The sequence below is a fragment of the Nelusetta ayraudi genome, unplaced genomic scaffold, assembly GCF_046127955.1.
Source record: "Nelusetta ayraudi isolate G7.1 ecotype Tasmania unplaced genomic scaffold, CSIRO-AGI_Nayr_v1 ptg000052l, whole genome shotgun sequence".
In the NCBI taxonomy this organism is placed as follows: Eukaryota; Metazoa; Chordata; class Actinopteri; order Tetraodontiformes; family Monacanthidae; genus Nelusetta; species Nelusetta ayraudi.
This window is the reverse complement of record NW_027466102.1, coordinates 5,134,729-5,156,771: the sequence shown is the minus strand read 5'-3', so window position 1 is coordinate 5,156,771 and position 22,043 is coordinate 5,134,729. Positions and strand designations below refer to the sequence as shown.

The window sequence follows — 22,043 nt, the reverse complement described above, 5'->3', positions numbered from 1 at the left end:
CAGTCAGACAATCTGTCCATGATGGCAGTTTAAAGATTAAGAAAATAGGGTTCTAAAGAAAAATAAATACATTTGCATTGTATGTTTTGAATTAAATAATAATTTCTCACAAAACTATGCCTTAGGAGTATATATGCAATGTTATATGACATTTATTTATTTATTTATTTTTTAAAAATTAGCAGCAGTCCAACTGTCCTTGATGTTGATACAATCAAACCTGAACGAGGCACTAAATGAAATGTTGTAAATTCAGAAATTCTCTTTTATGAATAGGAAAACAATACCTTGAAACATGTCCTGGACTACTTTTTCAAACAAACTTCGAAATATCAAATTTCTCAAAAGAATTTTAAATATTGAAACAAACAAACAAACAAAACGCAGGTGGCAATGGTAAGGACAGGCCAGGTTCTCACTTACACATTGGGTTACACTGGCACCCACCTGGAAACAACAGGAACTGGTGAAAATGCTGTTGAACTGCAGGCACTGACACCATCCAAAGGAATCACCATTTTCAGTCACTAAAAAGGTGGCAATGTAATAACTTTTCATGCCCATATCCTTCTGAAAATACAGCGTGAGACAGTCAGCACACAACCAAAATATCATGTTTTACAGAGAAGCTGATATATTTCGACGAATCTGAAAGATTGTTAAGCTAACTACAGCCGCCTTCCCGCACTCCATCCGACTGGTGGCGGTAAAGCGCTATTACTCTGGTCCGCCAACCTCTAACGCCTAAAGAAGAAGTTGAACCCAACGGGAAACAGAAGAAGAAGAAGAAGAAGACGGCTTTTCCCCTACGACTTTGACGTACAGCAGCAGAGCAGTAGCCGGCCTGACCTTCGTTCTGCAGCGTGACATAAAAGGTAACACAATGTATATTTGTAATTTTAACCATCATAGGACAATACTATAACGCTCGAGAGCACATTAAAATAAGGTCTCATATATTTCCAGTGCAGTTGTGCTATGTGGCGTGTGTAGTGTTTTAGCTTAATGCTAAAGCTAGCACAAGGAAGCTACTAAAGGGCTTTTAGAGGAGTCCTTCATTGATTGAGGTTGTTTACACTCTAAAGCCATAATTAGACAAGCGCAACTGCCTCTCAAGTCTGCAGCATCTTTTCATTATGCCACTGACTGCACGGTGGCGTAATATACTTGATGTGTTTACGCGATACTTCGGCAATAATACTTTAGGGATCTAAATGTTAGCAAGCAACTAGCGTTGTCTTTAGCAAGGGCTTGTTACAGGACCGGTAAAATCTCTCTGACCGATTAATAATGAATTCTAGTTGTTATTTCACTTAAACATATTTAGCATCAATAAAAGTTGGCATGTTTTTCTACTTTTTGGAGAGAGTCAAACGCCATTATGTAGCTCAATAAACCAAAGGGTCATGGTAGAAATGACCTAGTGTTACATTGTCTGTCAGCATGGTTGGAATAGATAAAATGTCAGAGCGACCTTTCAATGTTATGAATAATGCAGTATGAAAGACTGTACGTCTTCTTGACTGACTATATTGGGATTTTATAATAGGCAGAGTGTCCATCATGGTTATGCAACACAAGTCTGATTGTAATGCCTCTTCTAAATGTCTTGCTTTTGCCCCGTACAGGTAGCTGGAAACATGTTTGCAGGTTGGTGGAGCAAGATGAGCCCTTACTACACTAAGGCCTACCAAGAGATGTGGGTCGGTCTTGGCATCATGACGTACCTCTACTACAAAGTTTCCTATGGGGGTGAGTTTTGAACTTGTTGCAAATAAGAATTGTGTGCTACAGAGTATAACTGATGGACTGATTCTGAGCGTGCAACATGTTTTATGTACTTAAGATGCATGTATAGTGTTATTTCTCCTGTGTGACATGTTCAAAGAAACTAATATAACGTGTTTGTTTTTTTTTTATTCCAGGCAAAAAGGCTGTGAAGGACAGTAAGTAATGTACCATTTTGATAACTCTTTAATGTTAGTGGATAACTATAAAAGAGACAAGAAAATGGAAAGTCATCATGTTTTGATGATTTTGATTGTAGATTATCTAAAATGCTGCTTATAAAATTCATGATTTGTACATCTGAAAACGTACATTTTATCGTATCATTAAAACGGTGACGATGAACTTGATTATCGTTTAAATAATGCAGCTTTCATGGTGGAAACACCTTAGTCTCCAAAACAAAGACGTTAGCAGGTTGCGCCAATTTCCACTGCTTTAGATGGGGAAAGTCAGCACATACGCATTTTATTAGTGGTATAAAAGTTCAAAGGAGAAAAAAAACGTCAGAAAATCAGAAACTGACTTCAGATGGAAGTCTAGAGAATCCGGTTGTCATTACTTATCTTTACCTCTAGATGTCACTAGTAGACCATCAAATGTTTTGTGCCTTTGGAATCCTGCTCTGTGTATTCTTGGCGGGGTTTGTGGTATTGTGCACAGACCAACCAAATAAAGGATTTGTAATTTCCCCCCCCCCCATCTCTTTTTGCAGAGCCTTCCCATTGAGTATTCCACCATGCCGACCACCTTTCCCCCTGCTGTCAAATAATGTCCCAGTTATTGATCCAGAGGTCCAGCTTCATTCTGTCATTTTCATAAATATGGAAGGAATAAAGTTATCGTTCACATTGATCATTCTGTCGTAATTTTTTCTTTCAACTCTCATGAATTATTGTTTCAAGGTTTTTTTTGAAGATGCCATAAAAGCTCTAATGGCTTGAGACTGAAAGAAATAAAATCTAATCAGGAAGTCCCAGATTTTGAATGTCAGGGAACGGATAAAGCAAGTTTTGTGATCTCCCTCTTTTACATAAGCCACTGGTTATTGAAGCAGCAACTAATTAAATTGAAAATAGTCATAAGCTAACATGACCACTTGTGTCATCCATTCGTTTCCTAGTTACAAAAACACTTCCAGTATAGTAGCTATTTTTAAACTCCTAAATTACTAAAAAGGTCACCAAAAGTATAAAGCATAAGATATGTTGGGTCTCAAGCTGGTTCAGTGCTGATTGTGAGGTGCTTTGGACATTTATCCTCTATTTTCAATTCTCCGTGTGTTCTTGTGGGAGAATGGGTGAGCTATTAATAGCCAGTGAGACTTGGTCTGGGCTTACAGTTTAACAAAGTGAACAGAATGGAAAGATAAAACGAAAAACAACCGTCATCACAAGTTGGTGAGAAAAAAAAAATCAATATCAAATGAATCACTTTCTGTTTACTGTTAGGTTTATTGAACTGTTGACCAGAGACCTGCCTGGGGCCAGAGGTTTAGGACTGTACTTCAGCGATATCATCAGAGACTGTACCATTATGCTCTTGGCAGGACTGTAGTGCCCCTATCACAACAAAGTAAATACATTATTTCATTCATTCATCTTCCACACCCATTTTCTCTTGAACTAAATTTTGTGTGGGTTTATGCTGGGCCTAGCAGTCACAGCGCGAAGGCAGAGTTACACCTTGGACAAGTCGGCACTTCATCACAGGGCCACATATAAAGACAAAACAACCTTTCACACTCAAAACGCCAACGGACAATTTAGAGTTCTCAGTTCGCAGGGAGGAGATGCTGGATCCACACAGGGAAGCGCCCAGAATTCTTTCATTATTTATGAAATGTTAATATTTTCAAGAGTAGAACTTCAACAGCAGAAATCCAAAAGTCAAACAACACATGATGAAAACAACAGTCTTTAGTCTGGATTATCCAATGGGCATTTTGTGATGGTATTCTTGTTCTACCATTACTCTTCATTATTAAAGTCTAGTCCGACCGTCTTGGTCACTGGTAGGGGTTAATAATAGTAAGCAAACTGTTTTTAAGCGTGGATGGAAAATACAAAGTACAGTGCTCTCTCAGATCACCCTCTCATTGACAGGTTTTGAGGGCCTTCTTTTACTTTTAGTGCAAAATTAAATGTTTTTGCAGTGTGCTTTAAAACGATACTATTTTCAGAATCTTGCGAAAGTACTATTGTTTGTGATAACATCAATTGTGGAGAAAAAAAAAGTTTCTTAAACTGGCAAACTGTAGCTTGGCCCAACCAGCTAGCTCAAGCAAATGAATCTAGTGCCATCCATTAAAATTGAAATCCTTCTCGATGTCCACCAGGATGGACACACAACCAATTGGTGCAACAAAAGTACTGTGACTGTCTCTGTGGTTGCTGATTAAATAGCTGGTATTGGCTGGGGATGACTTGAATCCTGCAAAGTAGGACGACGAATTGGTTCAATTCTATGCAAAACAAAACTTTCAGTGAACTGAAGAACTGGCTGCTGCAAGGCAATGGTTACCAACGTATACATGAGACGTTTTTGTGTCCAGTCATTCTGGCTCTTAACCCCTCAAACATCCCAAGTCTACCATCGATTTAGGATACATTGAATGACTGATGGTTTCAGGAAAAATTCAAAACACTTTGGTTATATTCTGGAATATCATGCTGAACAACATGCAATGATCTTCATACTGTTCATTATTGTAGGAATAGTTTGGAAACACTAACCTTGCAAGGCTGCTCAAGTCTGAAATCTTACACATCCATTTTGCCACCTTCAAACATAAAGCACGTTCAACCTTTGCACTATATCGAAGAAGAAATCGTAAAGAAACTGGAGAAACAGTGACAGTGGCAGACACTGATTTTTTTTTAAAAATCAGTTTTATCATCTGCAACGTTTTTATTTAAGGAAGTACAAAGGAGAGGTGAAAAGTTTCCTTGATACAAAAAAAAAGTTTCATTCCAAACCAAGTTCAACTTTGGCAAAAAAAAAAAAACTTTCTTTGCCCTTCACAACATGGATCCACGTCACGATTGGGAAAAAAACACAAAACAACCTTGAGGTCCTTTCCACCTGCTGCGCCTTTATGCCATTTAATCCTCGCATTAATGATGAACCACACAGTATCAGAGTTTGTCCTCGCGGTGTGTGCGTGGCCTCCATGGGGGTGGTGGACAAACACTGATTGACAGAGGGAGAAAGGCAGAGGGATTGCGCGCCCTCCCACCGCCGCAGCGCACCGACAGTGGCTGCGCTCTCCCCTCGTTCCCACACTCGAACATGGCGAAACTCTTCGACATCATCACACAGCCTCCGTCGCCCTCATCCTCGTCGCCCTCATCTTCATCGCCGATCCCGCCGTCGTTGTCTCCGCCGCCACCATCATCACCATCCCCTTCGTCTCCGGTACCGTGATGACCCGGGAGGATGGAGAAGTTGTCGGCGAGCCTGTCGGAGATCACTTGGAGCCCGTTGGCGCTGCCGCTGGACGCGGTGGTCAGCAAGTTCCGCCTGCCCACCCTGGTGCGCCTGGCCCACGGTAAGACCCGGACCTTTTTTTCCGACCTCCAGCACGACCCGTCAAACTTTTCACACGCCGAGGATGTCGCCTTTGTGAATCGCCAGCGAAACCGTTCCGCTTTATGTCACCACAGTTGTGTCAACCAAACCTCGACTTCGACTCATAAAATGTCAGAAAAATTGAGTAACAGTTCGGATTTTGTCGCTACATGGCTTTCTAAAGCCATTTTCTACATTAACTAATATTTAACTAAAAATGTGGGGGTCTTTTGATAATAGCAACGTTGCGAAGGAAAGACCGTACTTTCCGGAAATGCTTCCAAAATAAATTGGCGTGACTTTTAAGCCAGATAATTTAGCAGATGGCCCAACATACTCAGTGCAACTGATTGACCTAAATAGGCATTTATCGTTGCTTTTATCCCATCATTAGTTTTTGAACGGCAATAATAATGACTGTCACTTTAACTCTGCTTACGAGCAATATTATTTGCCTCCACTCTTTCAGTGAACTCTGAAGAAATGAGAAAAGTGCATTCATTACGTCGAGGACACACACGTAAATTAATAACATAAATATAAAACGTATTTATTACTCATAGTACATATACATACATACATACAAATACACATGTATCCCACTTTGATAATTAGAGTTTTGAAAAGTTTAGAGTGAAAAGTGCCAAATTTCTGTGTAGGACTCAGATGTAAAGTAGGCTACACAATTTAATCTAGAGCGGTTTCTGTGCCTGCACGTTTCATTTCCAGAAAATACATTGTCAGTCCCTTAGCAGGCATAGGATTTACTGTTACAGTCAAAAATTACCAATATAGTTTTGGCCATTTTAGTTAAATAAGTTTGTTTTGTGGATAAGGCGTATACAAATAAAATCCCACTTAAATCCCACAAATATTTACTGAAAATGTTCTCGTAGGGGTAATTGGTTTTTGCAAAAGTATTTTATCGCTTAATGATCACTCGACCAAACATCTATGCGGCACGTAATGCACATTTGTCAGTCCCCATATATCTGTGCTTTTATTGTGAAACCAACGCTACAGTTTCCGTTTAGTTTGAGAAACTACGTCCACCTTATTGCCTGTTCTTCTCGGACTCCCGACTTTCCCAGCTCACGCCAACACACGAACGCATAAGGAAGTCATTATGTAACATCCACGCTCGCCTCTCTATTTATTTGAGTTATGATTTACGCTGACAGCGCCGACGACGCTAAACGTGGCCCACCGGGTTCGCTGCTTGTGCCTCGGAATACGGCCGATGGGTGTCACGGCCAAACTTGTTTCAGTCCAGTGAAGACCGGAAAGCCACAAAGTGTCTGTTGTGTTGCTGAAGTACTGCTCACTTCTTTTCATATGTAAATGCTGTAATCTGTCGGTGACTGTGGTGAATACCAACGAGGAGGAAAACCTTCCAACTTTCCTCCGCGAGCGCGGACGAGTGCGCGCATCCGCGGGAGCGTCACCCCCCCACCCCAAAAGGCACCTTACTCGCTGAGTTAATGGAGAGCGGGGAGGGCGTTATTATACACACGGTGGTTCGACGGTTTGCTCAGCCCACCCACCCACATTACATATTTAGTGCGGCATGAGATGTTAGCTCGTCGTGATAGCATCCGTAAACCGCTGTTGTTATGTTACGGAGGCAAACATTTGGAGAACTGGGGAAACTTGCACACAATAGTGATGCTAATGATGCTAATGATACCGTTTCCATAAGTGTAGTTCATATTATTAAGACACACCAACACACAACACACTACATCTGGGTTGTTTTTTTTCCCCGTTTCGTTTCGTTTTGTTATTTTTTTTATTTTAATTTTTTTAACTTATTAAATTCTTTGTTGAAAAATAACAAGCTGAGGCTCAAGGCCTCCTATTGGTGTGAGTAGCAACAGACCTTAAACTTTTTCTATCAGAATGTAAGAGTTTGAAACAAAGTTATATCCCATTGGACATTGGCCAATACCACCGTCTACTTGTCCCATTGGGTCGGACAGTGGGATGTACTGCAGTATTTAGCTGAAGTCTGGACGAAGCTAGTCAATCTGGAGTAACATCTTTTGCAACAAGGATAATTCTTGTTCTTCCTGAAATATGAATTTTGTGCCGTTGTGTTTTGATAAACCAGCTGCTACTCCAGTATCTCTTTGGAAGGAGGGAAGCCTTCAGCTATTGTCTTCTTTTTTTCTCTATCTTCTTTGAATTTTATCGCTTCATTGCAAGGTTGTGTAACCTTCATTCTCTACTAGAACACTTCAAGGCCCAGTTCCACAATTTCAACAGCGGTAGTTTAAAAAACATTTTTGGAGAAAGAAAATGAGTCCATCATCTCATGCTAAAGGAAACAATTACTCATGTGAAATATGTCCTGTTGCTCAAGAAAGTCATAAATGGCGTTTTCATCCGGCAATAATATGCACATAATCTGTCCATCAACTTGCTCATTGAATTAAAAAGCACAAATACCTCAGCGACAGCAACGAAAACAAATAGCTGTGAATGCTTGTGATCTGTGAGAGCTGTGTGTGTTTGTTAGTGATGCGATTGAGTTTTACCTCCCTCTATCAGCAGGGATCAATGCATTTGTGTGGCACAATGACTGGAGTTAAAGCTGGATAGCTGTGTGTGTGTGTGTGTGTGTGTGTGTGTGTGTGTACGCATGGTGTTGGGTAATAGTGGGTTGCCAGCTGTAAAGCGTGGCCCTGATGAGTAGGTTAGGTCGGTGCCAAACTATCAGCAGTGGTAATAATTACAGCCACAGAATCCTACAGCAAGTATGGTCCTATAGCTAGCGCTATAGTAGAATACAAACTTGTTTTATTTTTTTTTTCATATAGACTCTTTGTTCATTCCTAATCCTGTCGTCTGTTTCTGTGTTTGTGTGCGATTCAGGTGAATGCGTGGAGGGCCTGACAGAGGAGGATGTGGTTCTCCTGCACTCCTGCCGTCAGTGGACCACAGTGACAGCCCACAGCTTAGAGGAGGGACACTACGTGATTGGACCCAAGATAGACATCCCTCTGCAGTACCAGGGTATTTGCACAATTGGATATACACAAAAAGACACACTGCATTTCATGCGCGCTTTTCAATATTTTTTTTCCCCTTTCTACTTTATGGGACAGAGCGTGTCCCTCTGTGCTTATGCAAACAAAACAATACCACAAACAGATTAGCGTTTCTGGAAAAAAAAACACTCTGACGACAGAAAGAAAGCTTCAATAGAGAACTTTTTTCCCTACTAATTCATACTCTTAACCCTTTACCACCCTCTGTTTTGATGATTGTATGTCTTAACTGCTGCAAAAATTGAGGATTTTGTAGTTTTAGATCCACTCGGTCTGTGTATTCTATATTGTACAATATGTACCATATGTTCCAAATTCAAAATATTTACTAACTTACTAACTTGTACTGTGGGTAAACAACGTTAACACATCCGTCTCACTTTTCATAATGTTGTTCATTGGACTGAAACAAGCTTAAGCCAGTCAAGCCTGTCGTGATTTAAGCGAAAAACAAGACATATATGTATGTCTATGTATGTACTGTATATATTTGTATGTATACATGCATATATACATACATGGATTTTCACTCATATACTTATACATATTTGCAAAAAAGTGCTTCAGTGCTAAAAAATATTTTAATATGAAAATACCATTGAGTTGTGCTAGAACTGCTGCTACTCTAGCTAGTCTCAATCCAAGCACTGGTACTAGTGTCTTCTTCTCTTTCCTCTTTTCTTTATCTGTGATTTCTAATACCGTGTTGAAATAATCACTTTGTGCATGCATCATAACAGCAAGGATGGTCATCCGTTGTGGAATCCTAAGACTGACTGAAAACAATTTAGATTGTATTGCTGGGCCTGCTTCATTGCAAAAACAGAAAAAACTGAAATAACTATTTTTCAGCCTTTACCCCAATAGCTGTTTATATTTAATAAGACTCAAACTCAAAACACAACAAATCGTACATTTGCACGGCGCTCTCAGCCACCACTGACTCCTCCTTCCCGTCAGCCTCTCGTCTTCCCCTTGAATGAGTCTAGTCATGATGATCTCACCGGAGCTCAGTCCCCCACAATTCCGCTGCTCAGACTGTCTGATCAGCCACATTACTGGCTGTGTAACGCGATCCTAATGCCTCCTCCTCGCTGGCTCCCTCATTGATGGGCTGCTGATGTCACCTCACACTACTGCTGCCTCTCAGGCTAGTTTTCACATGAATGAAAGAACATTTAGGCGGGAGGTTGCCCAGGCCCCAGCCCAGGTTGAGATCATCACCACTGCAGACGGTGTGGGCTTTCATATTATAAATAGTGCTTGCATATTGATAGGCATATTAGATTAGATCCATTAAAAAAAACAAAAAAAACAGCAGCTTGCAGTTTACAGTTTCTCAGACGTCTGAAACGCAGGATCAACAATTTGGCTCTGAGATGATCTACAAAATGTTGGACAGCTCTGTTGGAGAGATTCCACCTCCAAAGTTCCCATATGGTCACTGCCAAAAGATCTGTTATGTTTCTTTCAAAGAAATAAACAGGTGAGAGTTTGTCTTCATAGTTTGAAGTTTTGGCTGTTCCGTTGATTGATTTGTCTAGAGTGTGGGGAGTCTGGGGGAAAATCAGCTAGCACGCCAAATCTGCCTTCTGGAAGTCATTCTGATTTTGGTGCGACGAGGGAAATCATCCCAGCCTCCTTCTTTCAGAGCAGTTTTGGAACATTTAAAATGGCCAACTTATGCAGTACAATTATATATAACTACAATTATTCTGTTGTTCAGAGTGCATTCAGTTGTTGGCCCATTAAGCTCTCTAGAATGTGTCATATGATTTTGTCTCCGTTCACTTTTGGCAAGTTTTGCAAATCACAGTTTACTTTTGTTAAATTGTGTGTGTCATAATTTGCCAAACAACACACAAACAACACATGAATATTGCTGCCAAGAGTGGACATCAGGTTTCATGAAACACTCTTACTTTTCTCACATTTAATTAATACATTTGATAAGAGGCCTAGACAGTGATTGTAGAAGCTAAAGTAAACACTTAAAAAGTCATTGGACTAAACTTTCTGTCTATCACGATCCAGTGGACCAGAGCAGAGCCAGTTAAAATTATGTGGCCAACGTGTTCTCTGTGCTTATGTGCTCATGTTCTCTGTGCAAGTGCTTATGTGCTGCTAATCTCTTTAGCGGTAGCTAGGCTTGCAGTCACCTGTATTCTTCTTGGTCTTCTTTTTTGGTTGTTATGGGCAGGTTGCCCACTAGTTAGTTAGTTGGGCCACCGTTTTACATTGGAAGTCAGCAACAAGGATGAGTAAGATTTCAGAACTGAAATTATATATATACAGTATATATGGGATTAGATTAAACTGGTGATTTTTTTTAAAGTGTTTTTAAATAAAGGTAACAAGATTCATATTAGCATTTAGGAGTATTAATTTGGTGCATTCAGTTTAATGTTGCTGTTGGGAAAACTGCAGCACTACGTCAGTGCACTGGTGTGTGAAGTTGTCATGCACTTTAATGCCACATTTCTCCATGACGGAAAGACGGAAAGTCAATACACCCGATTTGAATTTCTGCATACTTTAGGACCACTTTGGTCAGGTGACCCGTTGTCGGATCAGAAAGCGTCGCCGGTGGTGAGCTCATGTCTGTGCGATGACTTCATGCAGGAAGTCTAAATAAGCTTAGGAGGAGAGCAATATAGGGTTCCCCCGGGGATGGACAACAGGATGCTCACTCTTTCTCACCCCTCCTCCCCGTGTCCGTATCCTACTCCCTCCATCAGACGGGGGAAAGGGATGACTGCTGGGTGGAGGATAGAAAAGCTGAATGAATGAATGAATGAATGAATGGGTTTCAGGGAAGCAAGTGGCGCCACTGCCACCCATGTAATGTGAGACTGCCAGCCGGAGCCCATGTGACAAGATTTTAAAGCGTAAATAAGCCGCTAACTGCATTGTATAATCTAATCTAAATAATCTCACTTTTGCAGGGGGACTTTTTTTGGGAATGGACCGGAAGTTTTTTTTTCCGCTGCAGGGGTAACCCCCAGAGTTCACTTTCAGGGGGATGCGAGGAGGGTTTCCTTGGCTGTGGTAAAAAAAAAAAAAAAAAGAAAAGAAAAGTGTGGGGGGAGGAGGGTGCGCTTGCTGGTGTTGTAGGGATGTAGTGTGTTGAAGTCCTAAAGGTTGGAGGAGACAGAGAAGAGGGGGCGCGGGCAGGCAAGGAAGTGGCGCTGCGCTGTTCGTTTGGTATTCTGCTCCGTCTCTGACGCACAGAAAAAAAGAGAAAAAAAAAATCTTCCGCTCTCTGTTTACCAGCAACGTCATTCGGCGTCGAAACGAAATGTGACGAACTCGGAAACACGAGCCAAGTATCATTTTATTATGTCTCTGAACTGGGCTGCGGAGGGGCGGGCGGGGTGTTGTGGGCTCCTTAAAAGGTCCTTTGCCGCATGACAGAGTGGCACGCTGAAAACATTTACAGTCATCCGAACAGGAAACACAAACAGCCCCTGGACTGCATCGCTGGAGCGCAGACAGCAGGGGAGGGGCCGGCCAGAGAAAGGGTGAAAGGGAGCAGGGAAGATTGTGTGTGTGTGTGTGTGTGTGTGTGTGTGTGTGTGTGTGTGTGTGTGTGTGTGTGTGTGTGTGTGTGTGCGATAGTGTATGTGCGAGGGTAGCCATGGTGATGTGTCTCTGCTCTGCGTGAGAATGGGGGATCCTTTATTGGTTGCCATGACGACCCTGTCGGCTGCTGATTGGCTGGGAGCTGGTGCCAGGTCACAGGTCACGGAGGTGTCTTTGTTTTCTTCGTGTCCAAAATGTGTCTCCTGTGTGTGTGTGTGTGTGTGTGTGTGTGTGTGTGTGTGTGTGTGTGTGTGTGTGTGTGTGTGGTGTCCCAGTCGAACTCAGGGGAGTCAGAGAAGAAAAAAGAACTTCTTTTCAAGGCCACATACGCAATTTTTTTCTTCCGATTTCTCTTTGGCTCCTCTCGCCTTTGCTTAATTGTGTGCCTTCCTCACTTCCCAGCAGTGTTGGCGAGTAATCCATTACTAAGTAATCCACTACTGTGATTTACCTACTTTTTTTAGTAACAGAGTCATGTGACGGGATCACACTGGCAAAAATGGTAATTACTTTATCAAGTAACGATTCCATTACTTTTACGAAATGTTTTGCAAGCTAAAAGTGTCTTCTCGTCCTCAAAATGTCTTAAAATTTAGAAAAACAACCGAAAGAAAGACAAGCATGGCGGCGGCAAAAGAAAGAACAGCAATTGCGTATGATAGCTGGAAATACAAACATCATTTTGAGTTCATCTCGTCCAAATGAAAGAATATTGTGGTTCGTTGTTCGTTCTGTGCAGGAAACAAGACGTTCTCAACTGTTGCTTTATCTTTTTTTTTTTTTTTAAAGTAAAGTAATTAGTAATTGATTACTTATGAAACAAAGTAGTTCAAGAAGTAATTAGATTACATTTTAAAGAAGTAATCAGTAATCAGTAGTTGGATTACTTTTATGGAGTAATCCCAACAATGGTGCTTTCCAGCACACTTCCTTGAACTTTCTTTCTCTCCCTTGTTATTAAATCTATTGTGGATTCCTTGTCAAAGTCAAAGTTCCACTGATGGATGCAGAATTTGTCCTCCGCATTTGACAAATCCCATTAAAGTCCAACCCTCATTGATGCTGAGTACCAAGCAGGGAGGCAATGGGTACCATTTTTTTTTTTGATTCAAACCCACGACCTCCCAGCCTCAGGGCAGACATGCCACCCTCGGCTTTTTCGTCTTATCCCGCTTCCATTCCCCCCCCCCCCCCCCCACCCCCCAGGAAAGTTCAAGTTGTTGGATGAAGACCGAGACGTCAGGGATCCCATCCAGTACTTTGCCAGCGTGGAGGAAGTGGCTGCAGTCTTTCCGGACCGAGTCTTCGTCATGGAGAGCATCACTTTCAGCGTGAAGGTTCGGGCATAAATATTTATAGCGTCTTCTTCGGCGCTTCTACCGTGCGACAAAAACCGCTCCTCGCCGGCTGTGCCCAAACGCATGTTTATGCATCTGCCCCTCAGGTGGTTTCGGGGGAGTTCAGCGAAGACAGCGAACCCTACAGCTTCACTCTGCAGGCGGGAGATGAGCTGTCACTCATGGGGAAGGCGGAGCTCCTCTGTGCCACGCCCTCCAAGGAAAAGACGGGTCTGAGTGCGCTCCTGAGGCGCCTGGGAAAGACCCCAAGAAGTGAGTGAACTAAATTTTTTAGTGTTTTTTTTTACATTTATATGTATATATATATATATATATATATATATATATATATATATATATATATGTACATATATATACATATATATCTAAAAATGTCATCTGTAAAAATGTTTAGTGTGAGAGCGAAAACTGTGTCATGCACCCATCAAGCAGTTGAATGTTTAGCCTGCTTAAAAGTACCGAACTGAGTCCAAAAAGTGGACCAAGAGAAAAGGGACTTAGTTCTATTTGCCTTCACATTGTCAGCTCATTTGAAGTGGACTCAGTTCTCTTTCTGGTCCACTTCAGCTTGGATCGTCTTTCTGTTCACACTACTGTAGTTTTTCCAGAGCGCTAAAATTGACTGCTTTGGATTAGGGGTGATCTTCACTTTGCGATGTAGCGTGTTTTCGATGTAGGGCAAGCATGTAAGGTAAAAAGACGAAAGGTTCCTGGAGCGCTTTGTGGTCACAACGCGCAATTAAAGCGAACCACAACACGGAACAGAACTCAGAGGGGTTCACATATTCACAAGAAAATGCTGAGTCATAGGTCTGAGTTTGCATCGAGGGTTGACTCCTCCCTCAGCAGCCTCACAAACTGACTGTTCGACCTTCAATCAAAGTCATTTCAAAAGTCCCCCATCGTGCAACATTCAGCCAGTTGTTAGGATGTGTGTGTGTCTCTTGGCTATAAATGAACTTTTTTAAGTTTCTCCCAATGTTCAGAATGCATGTGGTGAAACATGCAGGACAGTGGCTTGTGATGTCACAAAAGAGCAATACCTCCATCTGATTTACTCCCTCAATTAAAACAATGTGACAGAGGAGGGCCAGGATTAGCTTTGCTCCAACTTTCCCCACTTTCCACACATCGTCTTGTTTCGGTCATTCTCCGTTGGCGGGGGAGGGGGGTTCTGGAGTGTTTGTTGTGCCATTCGTCAACTCAGCTTCTCCTCCTCCTCCTCCTCCTCCTCCTCCTACTACTTCTCCTCATCTTCCTTCTCCTTCTCCTCTTCCTCCTCCTCTTCTTGCTTCTTCTTGTCCACCTCCTCCTCCTCCTTCTCCTCCTCCTCCTCCTCCTCCCCTTCTTCCTCGTCCACCTCCTCCTCCTCCTCCTACTTCTCCTCATCTTCCTGCTGCTCCTCCTCCTCCTCCTCCTCTTCCTCCCTCTCGTCCACCTTGTCTTCCTCATGTCCTCCTGCATGCCCTCCTCCTCCTCCTCCTCTTCTTGCTTCTTCTCGTCCAACTTCACCTCCTCCTCTTCCTCCTCCTCCTGCTCCGACTGCTACTTCTCCTCATCTTCCTCCTCCTCTTCCTCGTCGTCGTCGTCATCCTCCTCATCGTCCTCCTCCTCGATCACCTCCTGCTCCCCTTCCATGTTTCCTCCTCCTCCTCTTCCTCCTCTCATCTTCCTCCTACTCGACCACCTTGTCCTCTTCGTTCTCATCCTCATCCATCTCTTCCTGCTCCTCGTCCTCCTCCTTCTCCTCCTCCATGTCCTCCTCCACCTCCCCACTCCTCCCCCTTCCCCTTCTTCTCCTCCCTCTCCTCGTCTTCCTCCCCTTCCTGCTCCTCCCCCCCTTTTTCTCCTCCTCCCTCTCCTCCTCTTCCTGCCCCCTCCTTCTCGTTCTCCTCCCCCTCAACCTCCTCTTCCTCCCTCTCCTCCTCTTCCTCCCCCCTCCTTCTCGTTCTCCTCCCCCTCAACCTCCTCTTCCTCCCTCCTCCTCCTCCACCTCAGGTAAAACTCCGTGCCTGGTGTGCATGAACCACCGCACCAACCAGAGCGTCAGCCTCCCCTTCGGCTGCCACGGCCGCTTCTGCACGCGCTCCCCCCTGGAGCAAGGCATGCTGGGAGGGGAGCACACGGTGCGCAGCATCATCGAGCGGGTCCGCCTGCCGGTCAACGTGTCCGTGCCCTCGCGGCCGCCGCGGAACCCCTACGACCGGCACGCCGTGCGCGAGGGCCACCGCTACAAGCTGCTCAACATCGTCAGCAAGACGGTGGTGCTCTGCATGGTGCTCCGCCGGCAGGAAGTCTCGCCATCCCACTTCCTGCTGCTGCGCTGCATGCCCCGGTTCAACGCGGCCGAGGCCTCGGTGCACGCGGCGGCGCTGGAGGGCCTCCTGATGCGGCACGCCTTCGACCCGGACGCCTACTCGCGGGCCGTGCGGGAGACGCGGCCCGAGCTGGAGTGCATGACGGAGGAGTGCACGAGCCCCAGGCGCTCCCGTGTCTGCGTCTCGGGCCAGGACTCGCTGGCGCCGGCGCTGCGCCGGCTGTCGGCGTGTGGCTACGGCGGCGGGGTTTCGGACGGGGGCTTGGCGCAGCGCTGCCGGGACTCGGTGGGCGAGCGGCTGGGCGACGGGCCCGGCGAGGAGCGGGAGTACGTGACCCCGGAGTGGAGCGAGGCCGAGACCAGGAGCGGCGAGGAGATCCCCTACGAGGAGCTGTGGACCAATCAGAGCCCGGAGGGCCTGGGCCTGGGGAAGGAGCCCAACCTCATCTCCCTGCACTCGTCCTCGTCGCTGGACGGCTCGCTCGGAACCGTGGTGACGCGGGTGTCCACGCCGCCGCCTGTGCCCCCCAAATCTGATGCTGTGAGTTTGTAAGCGCTCGCGCTCCTCGTCCTCGTTTCCGTCCTTCGGCGTCTCTTGTCTGAGGCGGCGTCCCACTGCTAAACATCAGGAGGCCTGCTTTGAATTATTCATATGCCAACGCTTTTAGACCACACACACACACACACACACACACACAGGCGTACAAATGTGTCACACACTTCCTGTAAGGGCTTCTATACATTTATCTCACATGAATACGCATCATTGCCGAGGATGCCGCTAATTGTATCCTGGTTGTCAAATGCAGAACACAGTCCTATATATACTGTAGAGTTAAACAGATGCTTCATTTGGTCTGTTGAATGATTATTCATTTTGAATTGTAAAGACGCGACCAGTGTTGCTGAGTAATCTATTACTAAGTAATCCACCACTGTAGTTAAGATACTTTTTGCAACGGGATTACTGCGTCAATACTGGTCATCATATCATAATTACTTCACCAAGTAACGACTTTTGTTACTTTTCCGAAATCTTCCAATTATTTTAACAATATGGGCCGTGCATGTTTGTTCAGTGCAATGTGCAGTTTGTGTTCAGAGAGCAAACATTCATTCATGTTACGAGGACAGAGGCAATATTTGGAATTGCAAAGTTTGCGCTTTAAAAAAGTTCATTCCAAAGCACTGAGCAACTGATGTTTTTTTTTTTTTAACTAAAGTAATTAGTAATTAATAATTGATTACTTATGAATCAAAGTAGTTAAAGAAATAATTAAATTACTTTGTTAAGGAGTAACCAGTAATCAGTAGTTGCATTACTTTTATGGAGTAATCCCAACAACACTGGACGTTGCAAACTACAAAGAACCACACTAATTCTCATAATGGCAACAAATTGTAACGTGTGCAAATCTAAGTTTCATTTCAGTCAGTCAAACTGGAAACAAGTGAAGTTTTTTTTTTTTTTTTTTTAAGCTTCCAGAGGTCTGAGTGGCAACCTGGGATCCCTTTCCCCTGATTGCATATCATTAAATCTCCAATAAATGTTTTTTTTTTTGTTTTTTTTGTTTTTTGTAGGATCTGACTTTCTTTTCTTAAAAAAAAACACAACTTGACCTGCAAATCTACTTGAAGTCAACTTGACCAATAACCTAAATTTGGAATTTCCTGTTTTAATTATGATTCTTGCCAGCAACCTTTAACGCAACATAATCTCCACGAGGTTAATCACTTACTATTTTTTACAGGGAAAACCTGTAAAAAAACAAAACAAAACCTCATTTTTTTATTGTTTTCCCTTCTCCTGCTTGGCCATAATGGGAAGTGAAAACCTGTTTATTCAAATGATAAATCCCAGGCTGCGAGTGCTCGGTCGAAGCTCGACTCGAGCGCCGCCTCAGACAAACTCCAGGAGGATAAAAAAAAAAAAAATGTTTACACTCACATCTCGTCGGCGACTGGCCTGGAAAACAAACTGGCTGCTTCATGCAAGGCTGCTCTCGTCAGGGAGTCACTCCAATGTTTAGCTGTTCCCTCATATGAGTGTTTATTGTTGTGTGTCGTGTCTGTTGTTTGGGGCGGGGATTATCGGCTGTGTGGGTGTTGTTGTTTGCTCGATTATACCCTGTCACACACGGCGCGCTTCGTTGCCTGATATTTATCCTGCCAAGAAGCTGTGTACGTGTGTGTGTGTGTGTGTGTGTGTGTGTGTGTGTGTGTGTGTGTGTGTGTGTGTGTGTGTGTGTGTGTTGTGGTTGTTGTGGTTGTTGTTTTTGTGCAGCGCTGGTGGTGGGTGTGTAGAATCTGCTTACTAAACGTGTTTAGGGGGGGTTGTTTGAGGTGTAAAGGTCGCAGAGTTTGACATTTAGAAGGGGCAACAATAAGACCAGGCGACGCACACACACACACACACACACACACACACACACACACACACACACACACACAGCTTCCCAAGATTTCAAGTTTCAGAGGCCCACTTTATTTGCTTGTTGAAGCTCCTGTTTTTGTCCGTCTGTCTCTGTGTGTGTTGGGTTTTTGCATGTAGGTGAGAGAGGAGTGTCGCTACTTGATCGCCCCTCCTGTGCCCCCCCGCTACTCTAAGGGGGGCTCCATCTCCAGTCCGGCGCCCAGCCCCCCTCTACCGCCTCGCTTCCCCAAAACCTCGACGTCCCCGAGACCCAACCTCTCCTTCTACTCCTCTGGCCTCCAGGAAAGGTACAGGTCACACGATTCAACTTAAAGGCCCGCATAGACCGTGCATTTCACTTAACCGTGGTTTTCCAACAATAGTACACGTCCACGCGGCCTGCTGAGAAGAAAAAAAGTGTATGCTTCTCTTCAACTTGCTCCACTTTTGAAGAAGCGGAGCAAGAAGTTATTGTCTTTGTGTTGAAGCTGGAGACAGAGGGCCACATGTGCCATTTCCCATGTAGTTTTTGCATCATCAAATGTGCAAGGCTTCCACACTGCACTTGAAAGATGAAGGTCAGAAAGACATCACGGCAGAGGACGGCTAAGACTCTAGATCTGAGAACATTGGCTCACTCAGCCTCTGTTTGACTCCTCTTTATGGCAACGCCGGAAAAGCTTTTTTTTTTTTTTGTTTGCAGAAGAATCCGAATCAATGCAGCAGAACCAAAGGTGTGTTTGGATTCTGTGTCAAAATCTGGCTTCACCGCCACCACCACTCCACTGCTGGTTTGAAATTAGAGCTTGTTGCGCTTGCCAGTGATTTTGCAATCATTTTGTCAAAAGGGGAATAGCAGACTTTTTGTCAAGTTTTTTTTTTCCCCCCACACAACACTCCGACATTGCAGAAGCAGAAACATTGCCGTTGAATATTAGGTTCATGTTACCCCTCTCATGCGATGCACAGGGAGTACATTTCAGAAACTGAACCATGTGTGCACCAGTCAGTGTCTCATCACATTATCTAATGACAAGCCAGTTGTGTGGCTTCCAGATGTCGCTGCCTTTACAGGCAGCAAGTGTTCTTCTTTTCTATTATATAAAGTATATATATATATTTATATATATATATATATATATATATATATATATATATATATATATATATATATATATATACATATATATATATATATATATACACATATATATATATATATATACATATATATATATACATATATATATATATATATATATATATATATATATATATATATATACATGTATATATATATATATATATGTATATATATATATATATATATATGTATATATATATATATATATATATGTATATATATATATATATACATATATATATATACACACACACACACATATATATATATTTTATATATATATGTATGTATATATTTACACATATATATAAATGGCCTTACTCATATATATATATATGTGTGTGTGTGTGTGTGTGTGTGTGTGTATATATATATATATGTATATATATATATATATATATATATATATATATATATATGTATATGCTATATGCTTTTGCTGATTTTGCTATGGCAAATTTGAATGGCAAAAGCAGATTTTAAGTAACCCTTAAAGGGATAGTTCAACATTTTTGGCAAATTTGCCTCATGCCATAAAATCCATATTAAAAAAAGTTAATTACGGGGAATGCACCAATTGACAAGACAGCAAGAATTATGGCTGTTGTATTTGGCAAAAAAAATGTTTGCACTATCCCTTTAACTTAGCTGCGCACAGAGCTCAGCTCCCAGCTCATCTAGTAAGGCAGCATGAGAAGTAAAAAATTAATACCACCGTGCAATTTATAAAGTGATAGGGTAATAGTATAATAATAGACATGATATTACTTCTGTATGCTGTTCAGTGGTTTTATTCTGTGTTTAAATCAATCTTCTGTCCGATGGCTTGGGCTTTCCTGAATCTGTAAGATTTAATCATACATTAACAAAATGAAAAGAAATGAAGTACTTTGTAACTGATGTAAAAGGTTTTTGCTGTAGTTTGAATAGACCTTGAATTCTCTGACCCATAGACATTTATATAACAGTTTGTTTCAAAAGTGTTTTCAGTCTTATTATGCGGTCGTTGATATTTGGACTCCTGCTGACAGAGGCTAGATGCTAATGTTGCTCTTTGCCGCTCTCTCTCCCAGCTGCTCGCCCTCGCCAAACACTTCCCTCTACTGTTACCCCTGCTCCTGGACGGACTGCCCCGCCCCCAACCCTGCCAGCCCCGAACCCGCCCCCAATGTCCCCGCAGACAGCTCGGCCGGCCCCCAGCCAGCGCAGGCTACCTGGGCCGAGCCGTGGGTGGACTCCTTCACCTCCTCGGGACCTCGCCTGAGGCCTCCGCCCCCCCAGAGCCGCTTCGCTCCCTTCGGGGCCCTGAACCCCTTCAACCGTCAGTCGCCCTGCCCCTCGCCTGAGCCCACAACCAACCCTGCCACAGATTTCTCCCGAGGAGCCGAGGGCGGCGGGACGTCGGCAGTTGCGAGCGAAGGCTTGTCGCCGCCCCCCGACCACAACTGGCGGCCCCCGGCCGACTTGTCCGTGCTGTCGCTGGAGGAGGTGTCGTCCTGCCTGCGATTCATCGGCCTCTCGGAGGCGGCGGTGGCCGTGTTCCAGAGGGAGCGGATCGACGGCAGCCTCCTGGTGCAGCTGACCGAGGACATTCTGTCGCACGACTTCCACTTGAGCCGCCTGCATGTCACCAAGATCACGCAGTTCATACAGGGCTGGAGGCCCAAGATATGATCCCCCGCGTGACAACCTGCTCGCAATCCTGAAAATGTGCCTGTTGAATACTGAGCCCTCCTCAATGTGCCTTCCACTGTGACCAACTGGCTGCTGAGCCCCACCGACTCCCACCAAAACTTCATAAAAAGGAAACTACGCCACCCTGTGGTCAAATCACAGAACTGAACCTTCGATGTATTGAATGCATATGAACTGGGACTGGAAATAGTTTACTAACAAATGGTGACGACAGAGAGCTGCAAGTGCCCCGTCTCAGTTCATCTGTCGCAGACTTACATGTGTCTATGCTTTTGAAGGCATTACAACACAGGGCCACTATATGGACGTGTGGAAATCACACCTTTGTCTTGCAAAAGAAGCATCATGTCAGCAAAGCGTTCGTGCTTGATTCACACCACGGCTCGGTTTAATATGATTTTTGTGATTTTGAAAGGCGTTCACCAATTTACAGTCTCTGTTTTTGACCACAACCTAAATTTAAAACCATTTATCTGTCCATCATTTTGTCACATTGAATGTATGGCCTGGAATTGACTCTAATACAACGAGCAGAATGGTTTTGGAATGAGAGCTAGCCAATCAATGTTTAATGCAAATTTTATGAAATTAAAGGCCCGCTGTGTGATGTTTAATGGGATCTGTGTAATAACAAAATAGACATTGAGTTTTTAATTTCATAAAGCCAACAGTCTTTACAATGCAATACATTTTACGTGAAGAGTGAAACGTATAAATGTGAGGAGATTGCAATGTTTCAGTAACCACTGACATCAAGTGTGATTCCACAAAATACAGATTTACTTGAACATTGTTTGCAATATGCTTTCTTACCGCCAGATGCTCTTAAATCTTACACACTGGGCATTAAACATACAGAATCTCAGGTAGATGCTTCCAGTAAATTACTATTCAAGTTTTGGATAGTTACATTCAATTATACGTTGATCTAGACCCCCGAAAGCTGTATTTTTACTTTTAAATAATGCTCTTTTACACAACATTAACAAAAGTGGAAAATAATTTGTCTACCAAATACAACATAGTCCTGCCTTGACGGACAAGTTATAAAAATGTTCCTCAAAAATTGTGAAATCAAAATCAAATATTGAATACGCTGAATGTACGTTCTCGTAGAAAAAGCTTT

At 43.3% G+C, this 22,043-nt stretch overlaps 2 protein-coding genes across 2 annotated transcripts; both read left to right on the top strand.

Annotated features, from left to right (window-relative positions):
* The first annotated feature begins 393 nt into the window (after positions 1 to 393).
* atp5mj (ATP synthase membrane subunit j) lies at positions 394 to 2,643 on the top strand. The gene is made up of 4 exons (XM_076037466.1): positions 394 to 411; positions 1,629 to 1,752; positions 1,926 to 1,946; positions 2,504 to 2,643. Exons 1-4 carry the CDS (start codon positions 394 to 396, stop codon positions 2,515 to 2,517), a joined length of 177 nt encoding a protein of 58 aa, XP_075893581.1. The 3' UTR covers positions 2,518 to 2,643.
* Positions 2,644 to 4,917: 2,274 nt separating this feature from the next.
* gareml (GRB2 associated, regulator of MAPK1-like) lies at positions 4,918 to 21,710 on the top strand. The gene is made up of 7 exons (XM_076037622.1): positions 4,918 to 5,338; positions 8,233 to 8,373; positions 13,197 to 13,327; positions 13,435 to 13,600; positions 15,347 to 16,206; positions 18,217 to 18,386; positions 20,296 to 21,710. Exons 1-7 carry the CDS (start codon positions 5,227 to 5,229, stop codon positions 20,894 to 20,896), a joined length of 2,181 nt encoding a protein of 726 aa, XP_075893737.1. The 5' UTR covers positions 4,918 to 5,226; the 3' UTR covers positions 20,897 to 21,710.
* Positions 21,711 to 22,043: the final 333 nt, after the last annotated feature.

Bases quoted from the DNA above. Each gene is read 5' to 3' on its own strand.
- atp5mj (XM_076037466.1), top strand. The intron at 1,753-1,925 runs GTGAGTTTTGAA...TTTTTATTCCAG, and splicing joins CTACAAAGTTTCCTATGGGG to GCAAAAAGGCTGTGAAGGAC.
- gareml (XM_076037622.1), top strand. From the start codon at position 5,227: ATGGAGAAGTTGTCGGCGAGCCTGTCGGAGATCACTTGGAGCCCGTTG. The intron at 13,601-15,346 runs GTGAGTGAACTA...CCTCCACCTCAG, and splicing joins CCTGGGAAAGACCCCAAGAA to GTAAAACTCCGTGCCTGGTG. The intron at 18,387-20,295 runs GTACAGGTCACA...TCTCTCTCCCAG, and splicing joins TCCTCTGGCCTCCAGGAAAG to CTGCTCGCCCTCGCCAAACA.